This window comes from Balaenoptera musculus, chromosome 13, assembly GCF_009873245.2.
Source record: "Balaenoptera musculus isolate JJ_BM4_2016_0621 chromosome 13, mBalMus1.pri.v3, whole genome shotgun sequence".
Classification (NCBI taxonomy): Eukaryota; Metazoa; Chordata; class Mammalia; order Artiodactyla; family Balaenopteridae; genus Balaenoptera; species Balaenoptera musculus.
Genome location: NC_045797.1, coordinates 1,039,940 through 1,067,316, shown reverse-complemented (window position 1 = coordinate 1,067,316; position 27,377 = coordinate 1,039,940). Strand labels below are relative to the sequence as shown.

At 41.1% G+C, this 27,377-nt stretch overlaps 1 protein-coding gene across 1 annotated transcript; it reads left to right on the top strand.

The window, feature by feature from the left end:
• The first annotated feature begins 12,354 nt into the window (after positions 1-12,354).
• Positions 12,355-25,412, top strand: SLC5A7 (solute carrier family 5 member 7). The gene is made up of 6 exons (XM_036873771.1): positions 12,355-12,510; positions 16,327-16,475; positions 17,378-17,521; positions 20,673-20,826; positions 23,563-23,780; positions 24,783-25,412. Exons 1-6 carry the CDS (start codon positions 12,378-12,380, stop codon positions 25,410-25,412), a joined length of 1,428 nt encoding a protein of 475 aa, XP_036729666.1. The 5' UTR covers positions 12,355-12,377.
• Positions 25,413-27,377: the final 1,965 nt, after the last annotated feature.

The following is a 27,377-nucleotide window of genomic DNA, read 5'->3' as shown; positions in this document are numbered from 1 at the left end:
ATTGCATGTAAATTTTAACGCAAGAGAAAAAAAATACCTGCAAACAATTATTGAACTCTAGTTAACGGTATGCTTACTCAGGGGGAGCGGTACTTATGCCATTTTCTTTGAAATACATTAAATAAATAAGGTGAATTGATGAATGGATAGAAGATGGACAAACATATAAACGAGATTTAAACAATGTCACTCCATCTAAATGGTGGCTATACAAGTGTTAACTTTGATACATGTTTCAACTTTGATACATGCTTCAACTTTGATATTTACTTGAATATTTTCATAATAAAATGTTAGAAAAATAACCAGAAGGAAAAATGTCTTCTGCTGCTCCCAAGAACTCTAGCAGTGGTTACACAGAATGATTCTGATACCACCCACAGAGCAAAATCTTTGACCCTAAAATACATTATTCATCACTGTTATACTTTTTTTAACCAGGATTAGGGAACACAGTTGCAGAACCCCCATATATCTTCTTATCTGAAAAGTATGAAGATTTAGTCATCATGTGCCATTTATCAAAAGGACAGAAGAAAAAAACTTGGCATTTGCTGGGCAATTGCCTTTGAGTCTAATTGATCTGTATCCAAGTGATTAATTCCAGTATTATTGTTACTGTCAGGACATGGAGGTCTATTCCAATGTGCTCGGCCCTTCATTCATTTTGAGTCTTAATTCTTTCCTTATGTAAAATAATAAGGCAGTTCAGTTCAACTAAGTTTTTGACGAGAAGTACTCCAGGCATAGTGCTGGGTGCTGAGAATATAAAGAATGGGGTGTGACCTTCCCCTTCCCAGAGTTCACAGGCTGATAAAGAAATCGACGTGTGACCTGTAGACGGTTGACATGCAGTAGCAGGGACCTTTATCCACCACACTAGTCGTGTAATTACCTGTCACATCCCCGTATGTAAGCATATGACATCATGTCATCAAGGAAATGCAAACGAAAATTAAAATGTGATGCCACTGCACACCTATTAGAATGGCCAAATTTCAGAGCACTGCCAACACCAAGTGCTGGTAAGGATGTGGAGCAATAGGAATTCTCATTTACAGCTGGTGGGAATGAAAAGTAGTGCAGACACTACTGGAAGATAGTTTGAAAGATAATTTGACAGTTTCCTACCAAACTAAACATACTCTTACCATACCATCCTGCAATCATGCTCCTTGGCGTTTACCCCAAAGAGTTGAAAACTTATATCCACACAGAAACATCTACATGGATTTTATAGCACTTTTATTCATGATCCCCCAAACTTGAAAGCAACCAAGAAACCAGGATGTCCTTCAGTAGGTGAATAGATAAATGAACTGATACATCTGCACAACGGAATATCATTCCGCACTGAAAAGAAATGAGCTATCAAGCCATGAACAGTCATGAAAGAGCCTTAAATGCATATGAATAAAGGAACAAAGCCAATCTGAAAAGTCTGCATACTTTTTGATTCCAATTACAGTGGCTCCCCCTTACCTGAAGGGGATAAGTTCAAGACCCCTAGTGGATGCCTGAAACTGAGGATAGTACAGAATCCTAAGTATACTATGTTCTATCCTATACATACATACATATGATAAAGTTTAATTTATAAATTAGGGCAAAGTAGGAGATTAACAATAACATAATAAAATAGAACAATTATAACAATATACTGTAATTAAAGTTATATGAATGTAGTTCCTCTCTCTCTCTCAATATCTTACTGTACAAATTCAATGCCTTTTCCATCTTAACTAAGCACTTGTCATGCACTGTGGCTGTAACTCTTGCAGTTTGAGATGCAACAGCAAACCCAGAACAAATGTCTTCTTCTTTCTTCACAGTTTCATAGATAGAAAATTAATTCTTACCATAGATCTTAGCAACCTCAGCATACTATTTTTTTCTTTCCTTAGTAAGTCGAGAACTTTCATCTCACTTAAAGGAAGCACTTTACAGCTTCTCTCTGGGGTATCCGAATTGCCATCATCGCTACTCTTACGCTTTGAGGCCATTATTAAGGAAAATAAGGGTCACTTGAGCCCAAGCCCCTCAATACCTTGACAGTCAATCTGATAACCCAGATGGCTACTAAGTGGTTAATGGGCGGATCTGCTGGACACAGGGATGATTCACATCCAGAGTGGGATGAAGCAAGATCTCATCACGCTAATCAGAACAGCACACAATCCGAAACTTATAAATTGTTTATTTCTGGCATTTTCCATTTCATATTTTCAGATTGGGGTTACTGAAACCATGGGAAATGAAACCGTGGATAAGGGGAGACTACTGTACATTCTGGAAAAGGCAATATGGAGACAGTAAAAAGATCATTGGCAGCCACAGGTTAGTGGGGAAGCAGGGGTGAATCAGTGCAGCACAGAGGATTTTTAGGACAGTGAAATCACTCTGTACGACACAATAATAGTGGACACATGTCCTTATACCTGTGTCCAAACCCACAGATTGTACAACACCAAGAGTGAACCCTGAGGTGAACAATGGGCTCTGGCTGACGCTGTGCCCGTGTAGGTTCATCCTCTGCAACAAGTGTACCATCCGGTGGGGTGTTGATGATAGCGGGGGCTGTGCCTGCGTCGGGGCAGAGGGAGTATTTCAGAAATACTTTCTTCTTCAATTTTGCTGTGAAACGAAAACTACTTCTAAAAAAAGAGAAGAAAAGAAAAAAAGAGAGAAAGCCTATTAAAAAAAGATTTCAACTCTTACCCAAGATTTCCTGAACCAGAATTCTTGTGGTGGGGTCCTAGGGTCTGAAATTTTTAAAGCTCTGTGATTCTGATCATCACCCTGGTTTGGAAATGACAGGCCAAACTTGCAATTGAAGCTGAATGCAATCAACTAAAAACTGTGAAAGGTTCAAGTAGAAATTGTATGAGGAAAGTAAGACATGATGAAGGACAATGACTTAAGGAAAATGGATGCCCAAAAATCTCACTGTGCATTTTCATTCCTATCTGAGTCAGGTTCAGTATGTATAAGCCAAGTGATGTCTTTCTCAAATTACCAATGTTATTAAAAAAGAAAAGGTGATGCTGGTGACATTGCTTTGAGGACCACACTTTGAGTAGCAAGGCCGCAGACTGTAAGCCCGTTGAGGACAGGGCTCTCTTCCTTCAAGTCACTTGACTATATACCTACCAGGGATCAGAATTCCTGGTGCATAGTGGGTGCTCACCATGTGTTTGTGGAATGAATGCTCCCCTCCTCCAGGGAGAATACCCTATTCTGTTTAAGGCCTTTTGTTTGTGTTTTCCCTGAAATCCGTGTGTATAGATGACACGTCTTTCCCAGTGTTTATGAGAATATACTGGAGGACAGCTTTTGCTTGTTTCCTTCTTTCCTTTCACTAATGATAAATTGCCTAAGAGCAGAGGCTATATAACAGTCTGCATGTTTCTCTGTACTCAGGACAGTGCTTGGAACATAAAAGACACTTAGGAAATGTCTATGAAGTAAATGAATGATTTGGAAAGGCAATCCCTGCTTTTCTATCCACCAGAGCTGCAACTGATCTTCCACTGACGTGAATTTCTCTAACCGCATGTGTGATCACGCATTCTCTGGAGCATGGACAGAGAGATGCATATTGAAGACAAAAGAGGAATGGGTGTCAGGGAGAGCACGTCCTGCAGCAGAAATCACAAGCAGCGTCATCCTGAGATCCGGCGGAGGAGCCCAAAGGACACGGCAAATGAGCAAATGTCTCCCCAGAAGTAGACTCAGTACGTCAGCTGTTGTTATTTTCAACTGGTGCTCTTTGTCATAAAGGACAGCCCCTCTGCCAGGTCAGAATTTGTTTGGCCGCCTTCAAGGTCACTGTACCTCCCAGATCTGGCATTGAATCTGGACTCTGGCCAGTCCGGCTTCTTAAAGTGGATTAGGTGGGCCCCACGGACAGCCCACATCCTGGCTGCATTCCGACGCTTATACCTTAAAGCCCTGGTGCTATTTCTCTGAGGACAGCCTCTTATTTCGTCCCTCCCTGGATTTGAGTCTACCTCCTGACCTTAGCAGTGGACACTACTTCACACACCGCCATTGCCCATGCCGGGCCTGCTACAGTCACACGCTTTCTGCCGTCATCACCTGAAGTATATTCTGGTAGGAAAGACCGAAGTTAACCTGTGGCCAATGTCCAGAAGCAGAAACTGAGTTATAACTGTCAAAAACAAAATGAATGAATGAGTGAATGAATGAATCGCTGCTAAAAGCACTTGAGTAATTATATGAAATTCCACCTCTGTCTTCCCTCTATCAGTTTCTTAAAATTGCTTAAATTAATGTAAATGTAAAAATGTAAAAATGGAGTTATATTGACAGGCTATGCAACTGTTTTCCAGAAAAGCTGTGAGCTAATCGTACAAACCAGACAAAATAATCACACACAGGCCCTTCTCCTCTATCTGAATTGTTTGGCCTCCGTAGGCTTTATCTCAGCCAAGGTGGTTGGATGCTGTCATTGTATATACAGAGAACAAAGAAAACGAGATAAGTGTGAAGGTTCATTTCCAAATCCAGTGTAAGAAAATGTGGGACGATCTGAAATCTTGCACAGAGAGAGGTGGACAGTAGTAAAGGAACACTCTTATTTATTCGATCTTTTACTAGATTTTCATATATCACTGTTTAATTCACTGACACAGCTGGTGGAATATGGGACCGAGTGAGAGAGCGGCCAGAGGGGCTGTGGCTCTATGGCATGCTCTCTCTCTCTCTCTCTCTCTCTCCATCCCCTACACTCACACACTTACAGAAATACACACAGATACCTGTATCTATCTATATAGATACACAAATATAGCTAGATGTAAATATAGCTACAGATATGCAACTATACCCATGGATATATAAGGTAGGTGTCCGATATAGATGTCTAGGTGTAGATAGATATTTAAAACGTATATAGCAAAATTTTGCAGCACTGGTATAGCGTACTTTGGTGGGCAAGCAACCTTGTTGGCTCAACCTTGTCTGGCTTACCTGCTACCTTCATTGCTGTTTTGGACGACTCCTACAGTCTTTCATTTTGATCCCATTTTTAAGAGGAAAGGGTATGAATTTAAAAATGACTCTCGAAATCTTCCCAAGATATCTCCTCCAAAGAACACCTTGCAGGGAAGCCAGAATCAGCCTCCACCAGAGGCCCGGGAGGGAGGCAGCCCCTGAGCACCAGTGAGAGGCCCCTCAAGAAACCATTCCCGCAAAAGTCTGGGGAAACAAAACCCCTCGGCCCCTCCTCTCTGCTGCACCTCCAGCGGCTGCACCTGAAAACAACTTCCTGAGACCCTCCCCGTCTCCCCATTCCCTGCTTCCAACCAGAGTCGTGGGAAGTAGGCATTGGAAGTGACCCCGGGGAATCACGCCCTGCTTCCAGGAGGAGGGGAGCGGGAGTGGCAGCGCCGCGCCCGTGGCGTCAGGCCGGGACCCCGCCGGGCCGCTGGCCGGGAGCCCAGAGCCCAGCCCGGCCTGGTGGCTCCGGCGCGTCCCCTGCGCCCCACGCCCGCCGGCTCGCGGGGCACTTTCCTCTGACGTCCGCCTCCCCGGCTCTGACGATCGCCCGCCTGCCGCCCTTATAAAGGGGTCTGTGGCCAATACTGGATCGATCGCCACTTCGCCGCGCCCACACCTGTCAGCTCCGCGCGCGCCGCGTTCCGGGAGACCCGGGGTGCGGAGTCCCCGGAGCCTGACCCTCCTGGCCCTGCCGCCCTGCGCCCCTGACCACCCCTCCCGTGTCCCGTGCAGCCTCGGCCTCTGCGGTTCCCGAGAGGAGCCCGGACCCGCGGAGCGCTTCCCTGCGCGGCGACCTCTCCAGGTAGGAGCGCGTCGGGCGAGCCCTCCGACGCGGCTCTGGGCCTCCCGCGGGCACGCCCGGCGGGGCGGGTCCCGCAGTCGGGGTCCTCGGGTGCGGGTGCGAGCGGCTGTGAAGTCGGGGCGCAGTAGGGGCGCCGGAGACGCGGGGACACCGGGGGCGCAGGAGGGACACTGGGGCGCAGGAGGGACACCGGGGGGCAGGAGGGGCAGCGGAGCGCAGGAGGGACACCGGGGGCGCAGGAGGGACACCGGGGGCGCGCGAGGGGCAGTGGCCCTTCCCTGCTCTGGCTACAAAGGCAAAACCCACCCCACCTCCCCACCCGCCGCCGGGGCTCCCTTCGCCTCCCCAGAACCCCAGGGGGGCTGGTTCTTTCGCCCAAGGTCTGTCACTCACCTGCGTGCGCAGATATCTGAGTTTTCCCCCAGAAACTTGTTTGTGTAAATTGGGGAGCATGAATAGACGCGGTCACGCGGGGGAAATAAGAGAGAACAAGAGAATTCCAGAAAGTAAAGGCGTTAGAACTTGGCATGTCTCTTCCAAGCGTCTTGGTTTTAGTGCCTCTGACGCTCCATTATGTTTTAGGCATTTCTGTACTTTAAATCGTTTTCTTGTATGTGCCATTAAGGGGGTGGAGGACAGATCGAAGGAACGGAAGACAGTGGATGGGGACAGTTGATCGGGAGGGAGACCCTGTAAACAACGCAACTCTTCAGTGGCTGCAGTAACTTAAACCTCGGGCACTTCACTTGTTGAAAATTGGAGGCCGTGTGGTTTTGAAATGGATTTCCCTAAAGTTGTTTTTTTCCCCCCAGATATTTGCATGTCACATTACTTCTGGAACAACTCCCTGAAGTTGTCTGAAAGGAGGGGTAGGATAATGAATGAATGAATATGGGTCAATTCTCAGAGTAATCTTTTATGATACACTTACACAACTGAGAAATTCTAGATTGAATAAGTACATAGTTCCAAAAAGCAAATACAGACACACTGTTTGTAAGTGATTTCTTCACTGTTACTGAGTTAAAACACAAGACAAGGTTAATTTTACATTGCAAGAATTTATTTAACACAAAGTGATTATTCCTTAAACAGCACCTCCAATTTCTTCTGTTTCTTGAAAACCCAAAACAAGGTTCAGTTGTTGAATAGAAATAGAGTGATGGAAAGGACACTTGTTGGCAACCACAGGTGAACTTGCGATTTCAACGTACTTCTTCTTTAAGTGGCGCAGGATGTCAGGAGCCAGCACTTTCCAGGTGGAAGGGCTGATAGCCATCGTGGCGTTCTACCTCCTCATATTGCTGGTTGGAATATGGGCTGCGTGGAGAACCAAGAACAGCGGCAGCTCGGGGGAGCGCAGCGAGGCCATCATTGTGGGTGGCCGCGACATCGGGCTGCTGGTGGGCGGATTCACCATGACAGGTGGGTTCCGACGCGCCCACCCCTGCAGCCATCCCACCCTTGCTGCTCCAGGGACAAAGCAAATCTTGTTCTTTGTCCTTGGGGGATTCTCTGTGTTCACTACTTATATATTTAAAAAAATAATTTTTTACATTTATTTAGAACAAAATTAACATGGTTTCAACTCAGTAGCGCTGGAACTAATGATTTTATAATCAATTACTGGACAGAATATCAGTGAAACAAATCTGGGCTATCTGGGCTGTTGAGCGGGTGGAAGCAGTAAAAACAAAGAGGTGGAGGAATGTGCAGAAGTGCCTTAGCCTTACAAGTTGTGTTTCTGTTCATTCATGTGATACAAGCAGCATCCCCTCCTGTTCACGAAGACAGGCATGAAGTTGTGACTTCGAGTTGTCTTAATGAATACTAACTAGTCAATGGACACTAACTAGTGATTTTAACTAACTAGTTAAAACTGAATAAATCAACATGGGGGCAACCCAATTCCAAATTGATGGATGTCCTGTTTTGAAACCTTATTCTCCCATGTAATGAAATAATTTACTCACAGGAAGACGATCACATGTTATGAATCCACGGCTCTGAGAAAAACATTCCCAGGAACATTGATATGAAACAAAAAAAGCCAGGGTGTGTCCTCGTAGGAATCCCTCGGTTACCAGCTGCAGCTCTTGCCCATTCAAGCCTCTCTGCTAGGAACAGGCTTTTCTCCTTTGCCCAGAGGTGGTTCTGATTAAGTGGTGGCTTGTTTTTCTTTTGTGTTCTTCTCGGTTGTTGAAAATAATATTGAAAAACAACAATCTAAAATTATATCTGTAATATCACCTGATACGTATCCACTAACAACACACATTTCATTTTAGACTCTTAGTAAGTTCTTCAATGTTAGCGACATAATCCATACTAACAGGAATTCTCAGTGGATTAATATGAGTGGAGTACTCAGTGGAAAAATATCCCATTGCAAATCATATCGAAATGATGTCAAATTTCATTCCTGAAGTGCTAGTTAAAATTGATTCCCCCTGTTTATCACAAAGTTTTCCAAACCAGTCTGGGAAGACTGCATCCCTGTTTGGCCATCTGAAACCTATAATGTTGTAGAATAACTGATGGACGGTAGATTCTACCTTTCAGATATTCACATTTTGTTCGTTTAACTCTTCGCCAGCTGTACATGGTTTCATTCAATCTTCATGACATCACTATGGAAGGGCTCTGGTTACGTCAGGACCCAGACTCCCGTGGTTAGTAAGGACCAGGGCCAGGTCCACACCCAGGTCTGGCAGCCATGCCAGGGCCCCTGCAGTGACCACACCCAGACCTCCACAGGTCTCTCCCCACTTCTTCGTGAAGGTACCCAGGGTGAAAAGAGCTCTTTTTTACCCTCTGTTTCTAGTTTTTTCTACATACACACATATGCAGGAAAAAAATGTGTTTTGCAAAATATTTTCTGTGATGCACAACATACAAAGTTAGAAAAATACAGAAACATGAAGAATAAAAATCACCCGCTTACCTACCACCTGCAGATGTTTACTGAAACGTTCATGTAGATTTTCCTGTTTTTTCTCTTAGTATCCAACTGCTGATCAATACACACATTCATACCTTCATTTTCAGTTTTCATTAGAGCACAAACATTTCTTCTTTCCTCTAAAGATCCACATATGATACCGTATCTGAACTGCATTAAAGCATTGTAATTATATTTCCTTCAGATTTCTCCTATGACAAAGAAAATAAGAAGAAAAGCAAAATAGAAGGACAGAAGTTTTTGATTGCACTCAAACTGTTGAAAAGAATAAATGAGCTGTTGTATACCAAAGTATTTTGTTCATTGTAAATTATGATAATGTTCTATTACTATAATTTAGTAGTACATTTATTATGTCCATAAAGATAATATTTCAGAATTTATCTTTTATCATTTAGAGTGATTTTTTTAATCTAATAGGCTATTAAAATGTATAGAAAAAATTTGAATTATGATATTTCTTATAAAGTGTCATGCTCGAGCTCAGCTTTTAAAGACTTTTTTTAAATCTCTCAGAACTGAAAAGAGCCTTGATCAATATCATAATTCAATTAAAATCTGAACCATATTATCTAAACCTTGTCAGATTCATTGATTGTATTATTCGATAAAGAATAAAGATTGAAAATAAAAATGCATACAATGTAAAAGAATTCTTGTTCTCACTCATGAATCTGACATGAAATATACAAACATGCAAAGGACCAGATGGATAAAAATGGAGGGGCTTTAGTCATAATAAGTAACCAAGTCTGCCCTTCTATATTATAATATTTGCAATCATTCAGGCGCCAGTTTTCTTTCTGGAAATGGAGAGGAGACCTACACAATGAAAAATGATCACTAATAAGTGTTGTGCTTGTAAGACCATCAGATATTTACCTAATGCAGCAAAACATTGCTGGTGTGGAGTCAAGGGTCCCAGGTGCCAGGCGGAAGGTGAGGTCTCAGGGGCTGTGCCTGTAAGAATCCGTTGCTCCAGGTCCTGGTTACTCGCCCAGTGAGGGGCGGGGTGGGGGAGTCTTTAAAATTTCAGCAGGGTTTAGGATGAGAAAAGCACATCATAGCATTTGTTATTTATCAACACCATGGAAAAGCTACCGTGAAGATGGGACGGCTGCTAAACACGCATTTGTCCACTTGAGGATTTTGTATATAAACTCTCCATTTAAATGTACTTAAAATTCCTTTGCAGGAAGGTCTTTTCACGTTGACTTTTAAAAATAGGATTAACCCTTGAACGTTCTCTCTTCTTTGCTTTGGATTTGGATTAAACGCCAGATAAATTTTGGCAAGAAACACAATAGAAACACTTGTCTTTGGCAGTTTCATATACATATTATTTATTCTACTTACATTCTAACCGTGAAATTTCAGGGAATTTTTCAGAGTCAAATTTTATTCCCCATTGCATGATACAGCCCAGAATTCAGTCTCATATTTGATAAGCTTCATGCCAGCCTATGTTCCTCATAATTTTACACAAATTCTACCTAGGGATTATTTTAAATATTTTGACTATACTCTTAAAAGGATATAAACTGCAAAGATCTGAGTGTTCCATTAACTTTGGCTTTTCAGCAAGAATCAACTAGTCTAGTGTCTTCTCAGAGAAAATGATAGAGTTTATAGAGCATTCTTGGCCCAAACTTGTTTAATCAAAATGTCTTTTCTTTGGTTCCATAGCCCTTCTTCACCTATTATGCTACAGAAATGTTATTAAATAACATCTGAAGAAGACATATTTCTTATTATTCTTTATGAAATATCAAGCATCTCACTGAAAGACCCGGAGCAGAACAAAGAATTGCAAATGGGCATGCAGCCAATGTTGTAAATTCTCCTGAAGGCTGATCTAGCCCTAAGTGTAGGTCGGGTGCTTGGGAAGACAGAGAAGGAAAAGGTAATTTAAGCTCACTTTAGGGCACCTGGCACCCACCTCCCTCCATTCCCTTAACAGTGTAAGGGAGTGAGTACAACTTCCTTATAATTCAGAATAGATTTGCCAAAATCCTATGCACCCAGCATGCTTACAGAGTGACTCTACTGGTGAAAAGCACACACACACACAACCACGCATGCACACGCACACACACACACCCCTCCCACTCCTTGAAGAAAACAGTCATGATCAATGAGAAAAGATCAATACAATTAAAACAAAAGGCCTTTGAAATGAAGACCCTTGACCCCATGTTATGGAGGCTGGGGGAAAAGTCGTAGTATTATTGAGAAGTAGTCATATAGTATTATATATTGTATATGATCTCAGACTTTATGATATAATAATATCATTTTAAAATGTTGATGATAGTGGATTTAGAAAATATCTGGGGCAACACTGTTCAATGGAAATATGATGTAAGCCACAAATATAATCTGAAATCTTCTACATATCACTTTAAAAAAACATAAAAAAGTAGGTGAATTAATGTAAATAATAGAATTGCTTAACGCAGTACATTGAAAATGTTTTACTTTTGCCATGTAAACATTACAAAAAAAAAAAATGAGAACGCTTACATTTATTTTTCCATGCTACGTCTTTGAAATCCGATGTGCCTTTTGCATTCTTCCAACACTTCAGACAAGCCACGTCACCAGCCACCTGATGCTCAGGGCCGCCGTGTGGGGCGGAGCAGGTCTCAGGGATGACAGGTATGACACGTCTTCCCCTCGCTTCTCATTCTGTTTCAGCCACCTGGGTCGGAGGAGGTTACATCAATGGGACAGCCGAAGCCGTGTATGTTCCAGATTACGGTCTAGCGTGGGCTCAGGCACCAATTGGATATTCCCTTAGTCTGGTTTTAGGTAAGCAAAAGTTTACACCTGAGTGACTCAGTCAGTAAAGCATAAAGATCAGGAATATAAATAACAAGTGAAATAAGTCAAACGATGTGAATAACTATTGTGGGAAATGCTACCAGAAATCCCTAAGTAGCTGTTATCAGAAAGTGGTAACACTAATGCCTAGGTGATTGGATCTCTTGATTATGGAATATGTTTTTAAAAATTCCCTTGATTGTTTTGCTATGAAAACAGTGAATTTCTTAACATAATGATGTTTTTTCCTTTCCAAAATAGTGCGGACATATCATTAAAAATGAACCAACTTGAATTGTACCTGCATTTCATTTTGTAAATCAGACTAATAAAAGGTCAAGAATATTATATAATAGAGAGTTCCTAAATTTCTTTTGCACTTAGAATACTTTTGTTGGATCTTGTGCTTAATCAAATATCTGAATGCCCTGCTGGGTGACACAAATACATGAAGACATTTTATGGAGTGCATCACTCGTCCATGTTTTTCAATCCACACGCCTCTTCCATGCCATGTATGGCCTTGGATGCAAGCAACGACAATTGTATTAAGAAATTTCCACTTTGTTGCTAAATATTTCTTGGTCCTGTACTCACTGGATTTTGCAGACAGGCTCCTCAACATGTATAAGTGTTCTAAAAAATTCATTTCCCTTCAGAAATTATATATAGTAAAAGGTTGGCAAAGACTATTGTATTAGGGATTTTCCATTTTCTCATTAACGCTTGCTTTAATTTCTTTTAGGTGGTCTGTTCTTTGCCAAACCCATGCGTTCCAAGGGATACGTGACCATGTTAGACCCCTTTCAGCAGATCTATGGAAAGCGCATGGGAGGACTCCTGTTCATTCCCGCACTGATGGGGGAAATGTTCTGGGCTGCAGCCATTTTCTCTGCCTTAGGTAAGGACCGAAGAACGTCGTTCTATGCGCATCTCTGGTTGAATGAGCATCAGATACACGGCTTTACTTTCTTCAGCCACAGGCCAGGCCACCCCCAACCTCCAGCACCTGGATTAATGCCACCACCCCCCTGCTTTTCTCCCATAAGATCGAATCTGATCACGTCCCTTTCCTGCTTAAAACCGGACCTTTGAACCAGGCTAGGAAGGCTTCTTATGACTTGGGCTCTTCCTTCTCCCTTCCTCCAGAATGGCAGTTCTGACACTTTGCAAGCACACTGCCCTCTGCTTAGGACTCAAGCCCCTCTTTCCTTTCTAGCCAACCAGGTAGTGTCTTCAGATCTGCTAGAGATGTCACTTCCTCAGGGCCGTCATCTTGAACCTGCTGGATGCCTTTCCTATGGGCTTCCTGAGGCACCAGGAATTCTGCTTCCATTAGATTTATCACTTTGTATGATTATGTGCCTATTTATCTATTTCCCAATTTCCAGCCTCACAAAAGGAACTATCAATTTCTTGAAGGCAGGACCTGTGTCTTATTAACACTTACAGTCCTATCACAAGTAAATGAATGAATGAATCACCTATAGCTACATGTTCTTCAAAAGAGAAAAAGGAAAACAACACTCCTTCCTTTCTCAGTGTAATCCCATTGCATCCTAGACTGTTGGGTTGTAGACATATTCAGGGATTTGGAAAATGGACTTAGACTCTTTGGGGTCTAACTTACTATCAAGATCCATCAGTGCTGAGGACAGCCTGTCTTTGGTGCTTGGATTCTCAGCCCACTGATATGACCTAGAAATTGAGAGATTTCAGTGGGAGACCTTCAGGCTCAGTACCCTCCCTGCTCATCAAGGAGAAATCTACACCATCCTACTGAGTGTTGAGTTCCTTCCTGAAGACCAGCAGAGCTGGACGTTCCTTGTCCTTCCTCAGTGAGCCGTGTGCATGTGTGACACCCAGGACACGCTGTGTTACTCTCCATCTCCTCTTACAAATGGAAACAATGGGCTTACGTCTACAGTCAGGCTTTAAGTGGACAAAACAAAAGTCAGATAAGATGAATTTCCTTCTCTGTTGCATATTAGACTACAAGCTAGTCTTCTGGTCTCAGTATTATCATCAGATCTGGTCTCTGTAATATCAGATATTAGTTTACACCACTCTTCATTCCTGTCTCTCTAGACTCTTGTATAATCCTATCTTATTTTCCTGGTCTCCAACTGTAAAATGAAGGAATGACTTGGTGTAGAAAAGAAGAGAACTTGATAGTTTTAAAAAAGCTGTAATAACTCAGTGAAAATGTTGCACTTTCCTGGCACTAAGTAATCATACTGCACAACCATCACTGCCATATCCTAATGAAATTTTATATAAAAGCACAGCTCCCTTCCCACCTTGCTCTCACTAGCTAAGAAGCAACGGTAGTTTATTTGCCACTGGTTTCAACGCCAGAAAATGTTGGCTTTGAGAACAAACTGCCTGCTGAGATATCAAAAAAGGAGTGGGCTGAATATCTAACAGAATACAAAATGTTCACTCTCACTGAACAAAGATCAATTTATATAACAGACCCCTGAAGGGAGAACAGAATGAATAATCTATTATTTCTAAAGTATTTTGGAAATTTAATAGCTAAACTCAACTTTGCTGCAATTAGTTATTTTTGTAAATATATGTGTCTACATCTGTGTGTGCATGTCAACATATACGTAAAATATATTAATGTCTCTCTACACACACACATATCAAACAACATTTATGAAGATATTACTGCTGTTCTTGAAATATATGCTCTGGTAAAAAGAATGTGTGTGAATTTTAAATTAACACCTCTATTTTCTTCAAAAATAATAGTTGGACATAATTCAAAGTTAGTGTTTATTAGAAATAACTTGGGACAAGATCTTTTACCACCTTACTATGAATATGTATGAATGAGCAGAGCTCACCACTAAAGTTTAGGAGTATCTTAAACTATCTTCTTGGTATAAACAGACAACACCCTTACAGCTTCTTAAAGAAATGTATATTTACACTTTTAACGGCTCAATTCAGATAACTTTTATAACTTTATTTGCAGTATATTTAGTTTTACAGCTGCATGAGTAAATTAATATTTCACAACAGATCTGGAAGTATAACTTTGATTTTACTGACTACAAATGATGGGGTGATTTAGAAAATATTTAGAGAAAAAATTTATCCCAACCTTAATAGTGGTACAAAAGTAGGTGACTTCTTTAAAACCACTGAGTTACATCCAAATGGCAGCATTTACTAGGACCCTAAATCTTTAGGCTCCCCGTCTAGTGATCTTTCTTCTATAACATACAGCCTCCCTACCTTTTGGATGTGTAGGATTAATAGAAATTTCACAAAAGGGTGGGAAATTAAACAGTATTCAAAAGAGGTTGGGTAATAATTGGACTTTTCATAATTCATGGGGTATGACTCTAAAATGTTGTTCTTAAAGTAGAGAATTAGACCAAAGATGAATGACAAAAAATTGCGACTAAAGTTTCAGCATGAAGTAAATAATCTCAGGAGAAAAAAAATAATAACTTGTTAAATATCCATACAACAATAATTCAGTCAGTTATCCAAAGTCACTTGTAAATAATTGACCTCCTTCCCTTCTCCTAATTCCTTACTAGGCATTTCCTTTTCTCAACTGGTTTTTACACAAGAAAGTAATTCAATTTTGATACCAAAGCCATAGCACTAAGGAAAAATTTCTTGAAAAATATTTTGCATTGTTATCTTAGATCAAAATATACTGCTCTTTAGATAATGGATTTTTCATCTCGAGTGGGTGGCCTATGCTATTAGCACGCCATTGAGAAGCGATAGTAGAATGTAAGACTGCAAGTAATGATTCAAAGAAATCACAGATTTGTTGCATGTATGTTAACGTGGCAGGAATATCATTGCTGCGTTTAACAATACGAAATATAAACTATACCACTTTTGAGAAGAACAGGGAAAGGGTGTGTAGAGCAGCAAGTGAATTCTGAACTGGTAGTCCAAGAACTGCAGTGGTCCGGCTGTCCATACCATAACATTCTATTGGAAATACAGACACCAACAAACACAGTAAACAAAGTCAGAAAGTCAGAAAAGCATAGATCGAATTCTAAGGCAGGTTTACAATTTTGATGATGAAAATTACTGTAAAACATGATGCTAAAATCTACGGCTCTTCAGTGCACTGGTGTCCTAGGGGCAAGACTGCAATGCTCCAGCAAACAAATAAAATAAAAGCAGTCTTTCACAAAGCTGAAAAAGTTGGAAGGAACAAGTTACCAATTTTATTCTTTTCTCCTACGCATTTGTTTCAAACCTTGGTACCTTATACCATGTGTCATCTAATAAAAGCTGGCTGAGGTCAGAGTTAATGCAAAAGAGCAAATGAATGCTGATTGTAAAATGTGGAGATGGGTGGTTATGCTTATCATAAAGGCTTAGTTTTCTCATGGATGTGAGTAAATATACTGCATATGTTCAACAAAGTCAGAGTTTCAGGTAGTTGGTGGCATTACTGCAAGATCTTATAGCAGTATTCAGTGTAGTATATGCCATGGATCTGTAAACAAATCGTGAATTTCAGGTGTCCCCACATAAATAAGTGAGCAAAGCACTAATTTCAGAAAGAAAGAAGATTTTAAAACATATGTGTGTATATATATATACATATATATTTATGTATATATATGTATATAAATGCAGATATGCATGTGCATATTCAGTTTACTGAGATGGAAGAATGTGAATGTGAGACTTCACCTGGGCTGTTCTCATCCAATCCTTCCAGGAGCCACTATCAGCGTGATCATTAGCACCGATGTGCGCGTGTCCGTCATCGTCTCTGCCCTTATCGCCACGCTGTACACCCTGGTGGGCGGGCTCTACTCCGTGGCCTACACAGATGTCGTTCAGCTCTTCTGCATTTTCGTGGGACTGGTAAGTGGGGCCATTCACAGACTTTCTTTCTTCCTTCCTTCCCTTCTCTCTTCCATCCTTCCTTCTTTCCTTGCTTCCTTCCTTCCTCCCTCCCTCCCTTCCTTCCCTTCTTCCTTTCCTTCTCTCTCCCTTCTTTTCTTCCTTCTTTCCTTCCTTTCTCCTTTTGTGAAAGATAATGTGGTATTTTATACTAACTCAGCAAAAATTAACAGAAATGCTATTTTCCCATCATGAGTAATACACAGTAAGTCGTATACTATTGGAAATTTTTCATCTCTCTGTGGATTAATTGAATGAAAAACCTCTAGTCACGTTGTGAGATTCTGACAGAAAAGTGCCCTCAGTTAAGTCTTAGTAAGGTCTAGGGCTTCCTCTCCTTCATGCCTCCATTTGATGGAAACACATGTGGGATCGTCCTTGAATAACTTCCCTCCGAGTTAAAATTGAAATCTTGACACTTATCTGTATTTGTCTCTTAACCCTTCCTTCTATTAGTTTTGGTTAATCCATGAAACTGCTCATGGGACATAGAAATTATTTGCAATCAAATCTTCTCGGTCACTTTAAGGAATGGATATCTTCTTCTAATTCTAAGAAAACACAAAAAGTTTACATATAAACATATGTAAAGTTCTCAAATTCAACGTTTTCTTCCCCAAGGTCTTTGCTGGCTGCTGTGTAGTTAATGTGAAATGGCATCATTCGCACAAAAGCTGACCACGTGCTGCTCTAACTCTCCTAAGTCAGTGTTTCACGGTGTCCCACAGAGAATATGCTTCCCGGCCCTTCCCTGAACAAGAGGAACACTGAGCTGTGCCGTCTATGAGAAAAAAATAATAAACTAAATCCTGCATGTCCCAGACAGTCGCACGGCCTAACGCTCTCCCGCGCTCTGGTTGCAGTGGGTCAGCGTCCCCTTCGCGCTGTCACATTCTGCGGTTGCTGACATCGGGTTCACGGCCGTGCACACCAAGTACCAGAAGCCCTGGCTGGGGACCATTGAGCCATTTGAAGTCTACACGTGGCTCGATAGCTTTCTGTTGTTGGTAAGTGATGCTCTTACCCGAGGAAGGCACTCTCACTTGTCCTAAAATCAGACGCGCTTCCAAGATTTTAGTGTTTATATGTAACACTAAAATGCACACTCCTGTCCGTTTCTGGGTTGACTGCTTCCTACTGGAAGAAGGATGGGGCCACTGACTAGTGTCAAAGCGATCACTTCCCTGGGGTTACGTGTGGTGTGTCCACACTTGTGCTGAACACCACGCCCTACTGCCGGATACCTCCCCCAATCTGAGAGCCACACCATCTAAAAATTCTATTTTGTGTCTTGGATTAAGGCATTAAAATCCAACTTCTTCTGAAATAAGTAACTCATTCAGTCTCTAATTAAATTTGTGGTGTCATAAGGCCTTAAGTGCATGAGATACGTAGGGAAGGGAGGTGTCACCCAGGACAGATGCCAAGAAAGAAGGCTGGGAGGTCAGGCAGCTGGGAATGTGCAGAACCTGTGGGCGAAGGTGGTGGCCTTGAGGGGTGGGCATGGAAGAAATCAAGGCAGATCACAGACTGAGCGAGAGGGAGTACCAGAGAACCTCTCCCTCAGAGATTCTGTGATTTTGTGATTTTGCTAGAGGGGTTATGTATTTTAAAAAAAACAATGTATTTGATTTCAAAGTAAGCAATAGATTAATTGTTATCAAAATTAAGGGGAAATTGTTTATGTTTGTTCCCTTTTTAGAAGATTCACAATATTTTGTGATTTCATTATGTGTCTGTGGCACTTTGTTAAATTTTAACACTGAAAGTAGGTGTGTCTGTCCCCGTGAAGAACTTACTGGTAAGAAGACAGGAAAACATGTAAACTAATGTTTCCAGTGGTGGGGAGGAGGGCTTTTTCCCCAACGAATGTTAAGAAATGCATTGGCTGAAATTTTTCTGGCATGGTTTACAATTATGAATTGAATGGAGAAGGCGATTAAATATTATATGTATGTGTAATTTTACCTTCATGGCTGGTGTATTTATGGTTATATGGGAGAGATGATGAGACTTAGAAAAACTAGGCAATTTTTTGATTATCAGTCACACCATTGTCTGAGTGACAGATTGAAACAGAGAACCAAGACCCCAAAGTCCTTTCTCCTACACCACACTTTAGTCCTCGGATTTACTTATCTTCAAGATAAGGCATTATATCCAATGATTGCTACAATTTCTCCCATCTCAAAAAATTGTATGACTAAGTCATGTTCATCCTTCAAATTGTAAGATAAGTTGAAATGAAATAATAGATGCGGAATGACTGACTGAATAAATAAACTGTAGATGCGAGTCTTGAAACGTTTCACCAATGGTCTCTGATCTTCCAGTTGCCATGGAAATGACTTGTCAAGTCCTGCTCATGGTACCCTAGAGGCATCTCCCCGTCCCACCCTAAACTTCCCCCGTCCCTATATTAGCACTAGATCAAGCTCCTGGATCACCTGGCCCTATTGTGACAGCCCCTCACTGGTCTCCCCGCTGGCAGCCCACCCACGTCCCACTCCTCCAAGCCCATTTCTCCTCCAGCCCACCCACGTCCCACTCCTCCAAGCCCATCAGAGCTCCTGTTTGTCAGTGGAGGTCAGATTTTACCTGACTTACAAACCTGGATGACCTAAATGTCCATAGACACAGGTATGTAAATTATGATATATCGATTCACATAGTCATTGAAATTATTGACAAAATATTCATCGACATGGAAGATGTCAATGATATACTGATTTACAGGTTGCAAAACAAAAGGAAAAGTTTTGGAAGCATATAGATTTGAGGCATGGGATTATGAATTTTAGAATTTCTTCTTTTGCCTTTGTTTTGTTTTGTATGTTTGTTTGTTTTGCTTTTGAGCTTGTATGGCTTTTATAAGAAGGAAATTGTTCTGGAGCCAATATGTGATTGGCACAGATGTGACAACAATAAACAAGACAGATATCCCAGAACTCGGAGCCAGTGAGAGAGACAGACAATCAAAGAAGCAACTTCAGTACATTGTGATGTGGGAAGTTCCCTCCTCAATTCACTCACTCACATGATAAATATTTACTGAACACTGACTCTACGCCAGTGAGAGGATTCTCCAGCCTCCTCTCTCACCACCCACACACACCCTGACCTCTACCCATACCAAACATACGGTGGTCTAATGGCTGCCTCTTTTTTTCTTTTTCTTTTTCACATTGGGTTCTTTCCCAAGAACTCTCCTCCCTCTCCATCTCCACCTAGTGACACCCTCTTGATGCTTAAGGGGACTCAAATGCTGTTTCTGTAGGTTACCATGCCTCTGTCTTCCTCCCACCTTTCCCCTCCCTCTGTTACCCCCAGATGATTGATTGTTTCTCATTATTGTTCCCATATGTACCTCTTTATAGCATCAACAAATTACACGCTAGTTCAGTGTCTCCAAACTTTTTTACTGTATATCCTCCATAAGAATGTTAAGCACACCCCCAAGGTAGGGATAGGAATTATAAACTGCTTATATGTACTGTACTAGCACGTTGTGTAAATCGTTTAATAAAACAACAATATAACATTTAGGTACGAGGTAGAAATGAATATAAAGAGAAATTCTAGCATCTTCTTGATGCCCTATATTGTCTAGAGCCTCTGCACAGCCCAGTCTAGAAAACACCATAATGCACTGACTCTCCCAGCGGACAGTGACCTCAAGAGCAGAAACCACTTTTCACTCATCTTTGGGCTCTGACAACCGTTACGTTGCCTGGCACATGACTGGAATCCAGAAATATCCATTGGGTGTTTTGAATCAAATTAAACTTCATGGTTTCAGAATCTTAGTTTTTTGAGATAATTTTGTGGTTGTTAGAACTTCCAGATAAGAACAAACTGAAGGTTTCTGGGTAGTTGTATATAATGCAGCTTAAAGTAGATAAATTAAGCAAAAGAAAATATTGTGCTACATAATTATGAGAGAAAAGAACTTGAGAAATTCTGCACAACTGAACCTATGACAATGACTTAGTGACAGCAGTGGAGACAAGCGGCATGTAGGACCATTTTCTACCCTTCAGAGCCATACATGTGACTATTCTGAATGTGATTGTTAAAAAAAAAAAATCTCATTTTAAAAATACCTAATAGATGCTATTTGCCTCCAATTCATTTTGAGTCCCCGTGGTTCCCACGCAGATGCTGGGTGGAATCCCGTGGCAAGCCTACTTCCAGAGGGTCCTGTCTTCATCCTCAGCCACCTACGCTCAAGTGCTGTCCTTCCTGGCAGCTTTCGGGTGCATGGTGATGGCTCTGCCAGCCATACTCATTGGAGCCATTGGTGCATCAACAGGTAAATCTCTTACAGCTTCACTAATTGACTCACTCAGGTTTCATCCAAGCTACCAGGTACCACTCAGCTGCCCTCCCTCCCCCACTTTCCCTCTTCCCTGCACACAATTAATGGTTTCTCATCATGTTCATATATCTACCTTTGTAATATGTCAACAAATTTTCTTATAGTTCAGACATTGTTTGATTGCACACCTCACCAATAAGACATTTTTGAGCACCCCCCCCCCCAGTGTTGGTATATTTCTCAACTGTGTATTTGTGATCCTGTCAGCAGTGGTTCTCAGCCAAGGTGCACACTGTCGTCATCTGGGGAGGCGGAGGGACTCATTTCTATCCTACCCCACGGGGATTTTATTTTAATAAGCTAAGATAGAGCCAGAGATTGGTGTTTTTAAAAGTCCTCTTGGTAGGGACTTCCTGGTGGTCCAGTGGTTAAGAATCCACCTTCCAATGTAGGGGACGTGGGTTCGATCCCTGGTTGGGGAACTAAGATTCCCACATGCCGCGGGGCAACTAAGCCCACGCACCACAACTACGGAGCCCATGTGCCACAGCTAGAGAGAAGCCCACGCGCCACAACGAAAGATCCTGTGTGCTGCAACTAAGACCTGACGCAGCCAAAAATAATTAATTAAATTAATAAATAATAAATAAATAAATAATGAACGTCCCCTTGGTGAGTCAAATTTGAGAACCACTGACTCAGAAGTTGACCTGCCATCACCATGACCACCTAAGGACCACTTTGAACTTGAGGCTTCTGTTTACGGTTTCAATAGTTTGTTAATTAAAGGTTTCCTTTCTTGGAGAAACCAATCAGTAAGTTTGTAGGTAAAGATAAACTAAGGCACTAAGGCACTTAGAGAATATCTTGCTCAAAATTGGTAAAAAAAAAAAAAAAAAGAAAAAAAAAAAGACCTTTACGAGATACTTATCTCCCAGTTAGCCTCTATCCAGAACATTTTGTTTCTGTTTTTGTTTTTTTGGTTTTTTTCTTTGTTTTTGTTGTTTTTTTAAACAGGTGAATCAGCTATATGTATACATATATCCCCATATCCCCTCCCTCTTGCGTCTCCCTCCACCCTCCCTATTCCACCCCTCTAGGTGGTCACAAAGCACCGAGCTGATCTCCCCATGCGATGCAGCTGCTTCCCACTAGCTATCTATTTTACATTTTATCCAGAACATTTTTTAAATCACATCCTTAATTTGATTCCACTTATTAATTACTCCTGACCCTTGTGTTCCCATGATATACAACTTTCAAGAGCATTTCATGAAAGTATATCACATTAACCGAAAATCAAAGGTGCCCTCTAGGTAGAGGTAATTAAAAGAGATTAAGGAAGTTTACCTTTCGCTCTGTTGTGTTTTGTAAAGATGACCCAGGATGAAGCTCAGTGGCTACTTTGACTTTCAATTAATAGAGATGTTGATTGGACTATTTAATTTTGAAGAGAACCACCGTGGTTCATAGTGTACATGCTCTCTTCCAGTTGTTCGTCCATGATGTGATGAACACTCAAAAAGGTGGCTGACAAAGGTGACTGTGTGCCTTAGAATAAAAGATGGCATTTACGTCACAATCAGAAAACAGGTCTGGCCATTAGTGTGTGTGTGTTGTTGGAAAACAGACTAAAAAAAAAAATTGTAAAGCCTATTGTTTTCTTGGATGAGATACAAATTCTTGGTTGTTATTTCTGGTACCATAACATCTCAGTTAATGCTATAAAATTGGCCACATCAAAGCACGGCTTTGAACAATTGTAATAGAAAATGGAGGAAGGAAAAATGGTAGGATCCAAGGGAAACCACTCCTATTTGGTCCTGAAATCATGACATTAAAGTTCAATGAATAAAAAAGGAACTATATACTAAAGGACATTTAAAGCTTCTGTTGTATTCTTCAGCACATGCTAGTAAAACTAAACAGTAAAGAAGATACATATGCAAAGATAAAGTTATGTTTCAAGTCCTTTTACTACAGAGTCTAAAAACTGCCTGAAAATTTCAGCCCCATACTTGCACTTTTTATTCAATAAAAGGGGACTGTCCTTGGTCCATCATGCCTATTTCTAGTAAGTGGAATTCGATGCAAGAAAGAATTGAGAGAAGAATAATGCTGAGGAAGCTCCAATAACAAGACTTTATCCAGGAAGAGGATGGGTGAGAATAGCCCCACTGTCGTCTTCATCCACTTAATGTGTGTACCTGAGGAATGAAACAGTATGAGTTCTCTCACATCTCTGCATGGCTGGAGGAACGCTCTATGCTTCAGCTTAAGAACACTTATTTTCTATGAGTGTGCACAATGTAACACCATTGTAACATTGAAGATGAGAAATATATATTAAGTATATATTTAATTATATATAAATATAAATATAAATATAAATATATATATATAAATATATATATATATATATATATATATATATATATATATATATATATATTTCACACCACCATATTCTGTTCAGGTCTTGTGCATAAGACTAACTGTAACCCATTAGTAGCTGGAATATATGAGACAATTTCACTGGACCAGTACATGGACTTCCCACCTAATTAAACTAACATGCCCTGTCAGACTAATTAGATTTCCCACTGATTAGACTAGTTTATAGGTTCCGATTTTACTTCGAAAGCTACCTAGTAAATAGGATGACCCCAGATGGATGGATGGATGAATGGATGGCTCTTCGGTTGTTGTGTTTGTTGTTTCTATCCATAGACTGGAGCCAGACTGGATACGGGCCTCTTGACCCCAAGGACAACCAACAGGCAGACATGATCTTGCCGATTGTCCTGAAGTATCTCTGCCCTGTGTACATTTCTTACTTTGGTCTTGGAGCCGTTTCTGCTGCTGTCATGTCATCAGCAGATTCTTCCATCTTGTCAGCAAGTTCGATGTTTGCTCGCAACATCTACCAGCTTTCCTTCAGACAAAATGTAAGAACAGTTTTTTTCAACATAACGTTATTGCTCTTGCTCTCATCCTTGCACTTACTGTGTAGGTGTTTCTCTATGCTTATTAATAGTCTGCATGAAAATCTGACCCTACTTTGATTCAGCACTTTGTTTATGCTGTATATGAGGTTTTTAATGCATGTTGTCATTCACGCTAATACTGAAGGGCACTAATCAATATAACTATTTCCCAAGAGGTACAGTCATATTGTAATAATTTAAACGTCTTCTCTTTCTAATGAACGAGCAATGAAACCTCAAATAACTTAGAAAAACTTTGAGTTTAACTAAATATGATAAGAAATTCAGGAACCCTGGCAGAGGCAGAAGATAATGAGTAATTATTTCATGGGTGTTAGTCTCACACCTGTCCTGGTCTTCACTTGAACCCCAAGTCCTCCTTTGTCAGAAAACAGCCTCTCAATTTGATTTTCCTTATTGAACGCAAGGGCGCAGAGCAGCACGATCGTGCTCACTGAGGGGCCCAGAGCCCCCCTCCACCTTCTTCCTTGACTCAGGCTTGCCTTTCTCTAGGTTTTCTAGGTCATAGTTAACAAAATGGTCCCAATTGTTTTTTAAGGCGGTTACCCTCCAGGAAGAGAGGAAGACAGGCCACAACCTCTCACTGCCACATGAAAAACTATTCCTTAACGTGGAAAGTAAAGAAATCCTCCCTTGCATTATCATTCCCCTACAAGGACCCAGGGCACATCTCACGTCTCCCTCTGACATTCAGCGAAGAGCGCGAGTGGGCTCTGCTTCCTGCATACGGGTCACTGAAGCCTCTCCCAAGGTCGCCCAGGGAGGCTGCCTAGATTGCTCGCTTCACATGCTGTAGTTTCGGCTGGTTTTACCCACAGACTGAGCCTTTTGAACCAGGGGGATTCTTTAGAGCAGCTTTAAAACCCAGGAAGGCATCTCATTCTCCTCCTAGAGGAGCCAGCACGTCCTGAGAAAAACTGACTCAATGGCGATTTCTTGCAGGCTTCCGACAAGGAGCTCGTCTGGGTCATGCGCATCACGGTGTTCGTGTTTGGAGCTTCTGCAATGACCATGGCCTTGCTGACGAAGACGGTGTACGGGCTCTGGTACCTCAGCTCCGACCTCGTATACATCATCATCTTCCCGCAGCTGCTCTGCGTGCTTTTCATCAAGGGGACCAACACGTATGGGGCCGTGGCAGGTTACATTTCTGGCCTTTTCCTGAGAGTGACCGGCGGGGAGCCGTACCTGAACCTGCAGCCCTTGATCTTTTACCCTGGTTATTACATTGATAAAAGTGGCATATATAATCAGAGATTCCCATTTAAAACCCTTGCCATGGTGACCTCATTCTTATCCAACATTTGCATCTCTTACTTAGCCAAATACCTATTTGAAAGTGGAACCTTGCCACCAAAATTAGATGTATTTGATGCTGTCGTTGCAAGGCACAGTGAAGAAAACATGGATAGGACAATTCTGGTCAGAAATGAAAATATTAAGCTAGATGAACTTGCACCTGTGAAGCCTCGGCAGAGCATAACTCTCAGCTCGACTTTCACCAATCAGGAGGCCCTCCTCAACGTGGATTCCAGTCCAGAGGGGTCTGGGACTGAAGATAATTTACAATAAACACATCCTCACTGCTTTCCTAGACGGAGCGCTATAGCAGGCTAGTCCCGGAAGGGTGGTTTGCGGCATATAAAATATATTTTAAAAATAACGTTCAGGAGGACAAAAATCCATATAATAGTGCAATTGCACACATCCAAGACAAGCCAGAAGGAAGCGCCCCTGAAGCAGCATCCCTCTCTCCCTCGTGGACGCATCTCATCCTCATTTGACTTCGACTCTCAGTAGTTGTGTTAAGTATTCAAACATGAATAAAACCCCACTCAAAGAATGGAGAGCCAAAAAGAGTGTTCACCTTTATTATGGAAAAAGGAAGTAGGTGTGAGAAAGCCAAGGAGACTGGGTAGCCTTGATCCCGACCTTGTTTGCGAATGCCCTGTGAGTCTAGTTTAACTCTCACACTGAAGTTGTGAGAATAAATCCCCATCACTCCAGGGAATGGTGCAGTGAATTAATCAGCTGATTTCCCTGATGTGATGAATAATTCCTTCTTTCATGTTCTTAATTATAACATTCGCTGAATATGCAATTTGTTTTTCTTTTAGTAGTGGTATGTATTATTCTGAGTGCAGGCAAAGCAGACACACACAAAAATATTGTGTAGTGGCATTTCTTGACAGGCGAGATGATAGGAAAGTAGATTCTGTCCTGATAGAGGATCCCTGGTTCCTTTGGGTGTGTCTAAAACTACCATACAACTACCATATGCGTTGGGGAAAGTACCTACGGCGAGAAAGGCGTGATTATTAGGCAAACTTATAGCAATAAATCAAGAAGGCCACTAAGTAGAAAGTGACAGGAACAACAGTGAACTTTTACCTTCATCTGAAGTTTAGAAAATTTTGCTTCATGAGAAAAGAAGTAATCTGTTGACTTGCTATGTATTAGTATTGGAAGTGAAATTGAGTCATTTGTAAGGTGAGATAGTTACACACCAATTAAGCTTAGTGAGAGGCAAACCATACCTCCTGATAGTAGTAAAATCAGAAAAACGAAACCACTCGATTTTGAATGTTAGTTAAAGAGGATGATTTAGTGTCAGGAGAGCTACTACTCTGTGGCCCTTTTTTGCAAAAACCAGTCTTAGGTACTGGACAGATTACCACTACAAATCGTATATAGTGAATTTTAAAATGCAGAAGAAAGGAGAAAGTAAAATTAATCCTAAAGGGAAGAAGGACTTAATTTTAACATTTGGTGTATACATAACTTTCATGAGGTTGGTCATTAAATATTATTTTGCTCCTTTTCTGGAGTTAAAAAAAATATGTGTATATTTATATGTAATGGTTTGTATCCATTTTTGAATTTTAAATGCTTTCCCATCAGTCACATCATAGAAATAACTGGAGCTGCGTCTACAAAAGCAGAGTGAGCTGATCAGCGGAAAAATTATCTAAGCATTTGATCCAGTTAAAGAAAGGCAGCCTGAATTATTCAAACTAAAGCACTTTTTCCAAAAAATATTTCTTTTTTTGTGATTCATAGACAAAGTGAGAATTCAGTGTTCAACATTAAGTATAAAAGTTGTGTTTGGGAAGCTAGAATTCCTTTTTTTACTGCAATTGTCCAAAAGCATCAAATAATACTCTCCTTTGTTATTAAACATGAATTAAATTTACAGGGTAATTTTTAAAACGTGAAATTAAATAATTTTATATGTTGTCATTCCCATATTTTTAATGCTTTATCCAAGCTTGGTGGTGAATGTGACATTGCATTCAGAATCTTTACAAAACATCGTCTGTAACCTAAATGAAAAGGGAATTTTTTTGTACCCATCTCTTTGCTCAGAATGGAGTGCTTGGAAAGGAGCACAGTTTTGGAACGAGCAAGTGTGGCAGTCCCAAGTTTCTCGGACATGGGTTGAGAGAAGAAACAGGGGCAGGAAACACATTTTTTAAAAACTACAAAGGTGGAAATTTTTGACAGGTAAAGGTAATTAATTGATGGGGACCGCAGCTC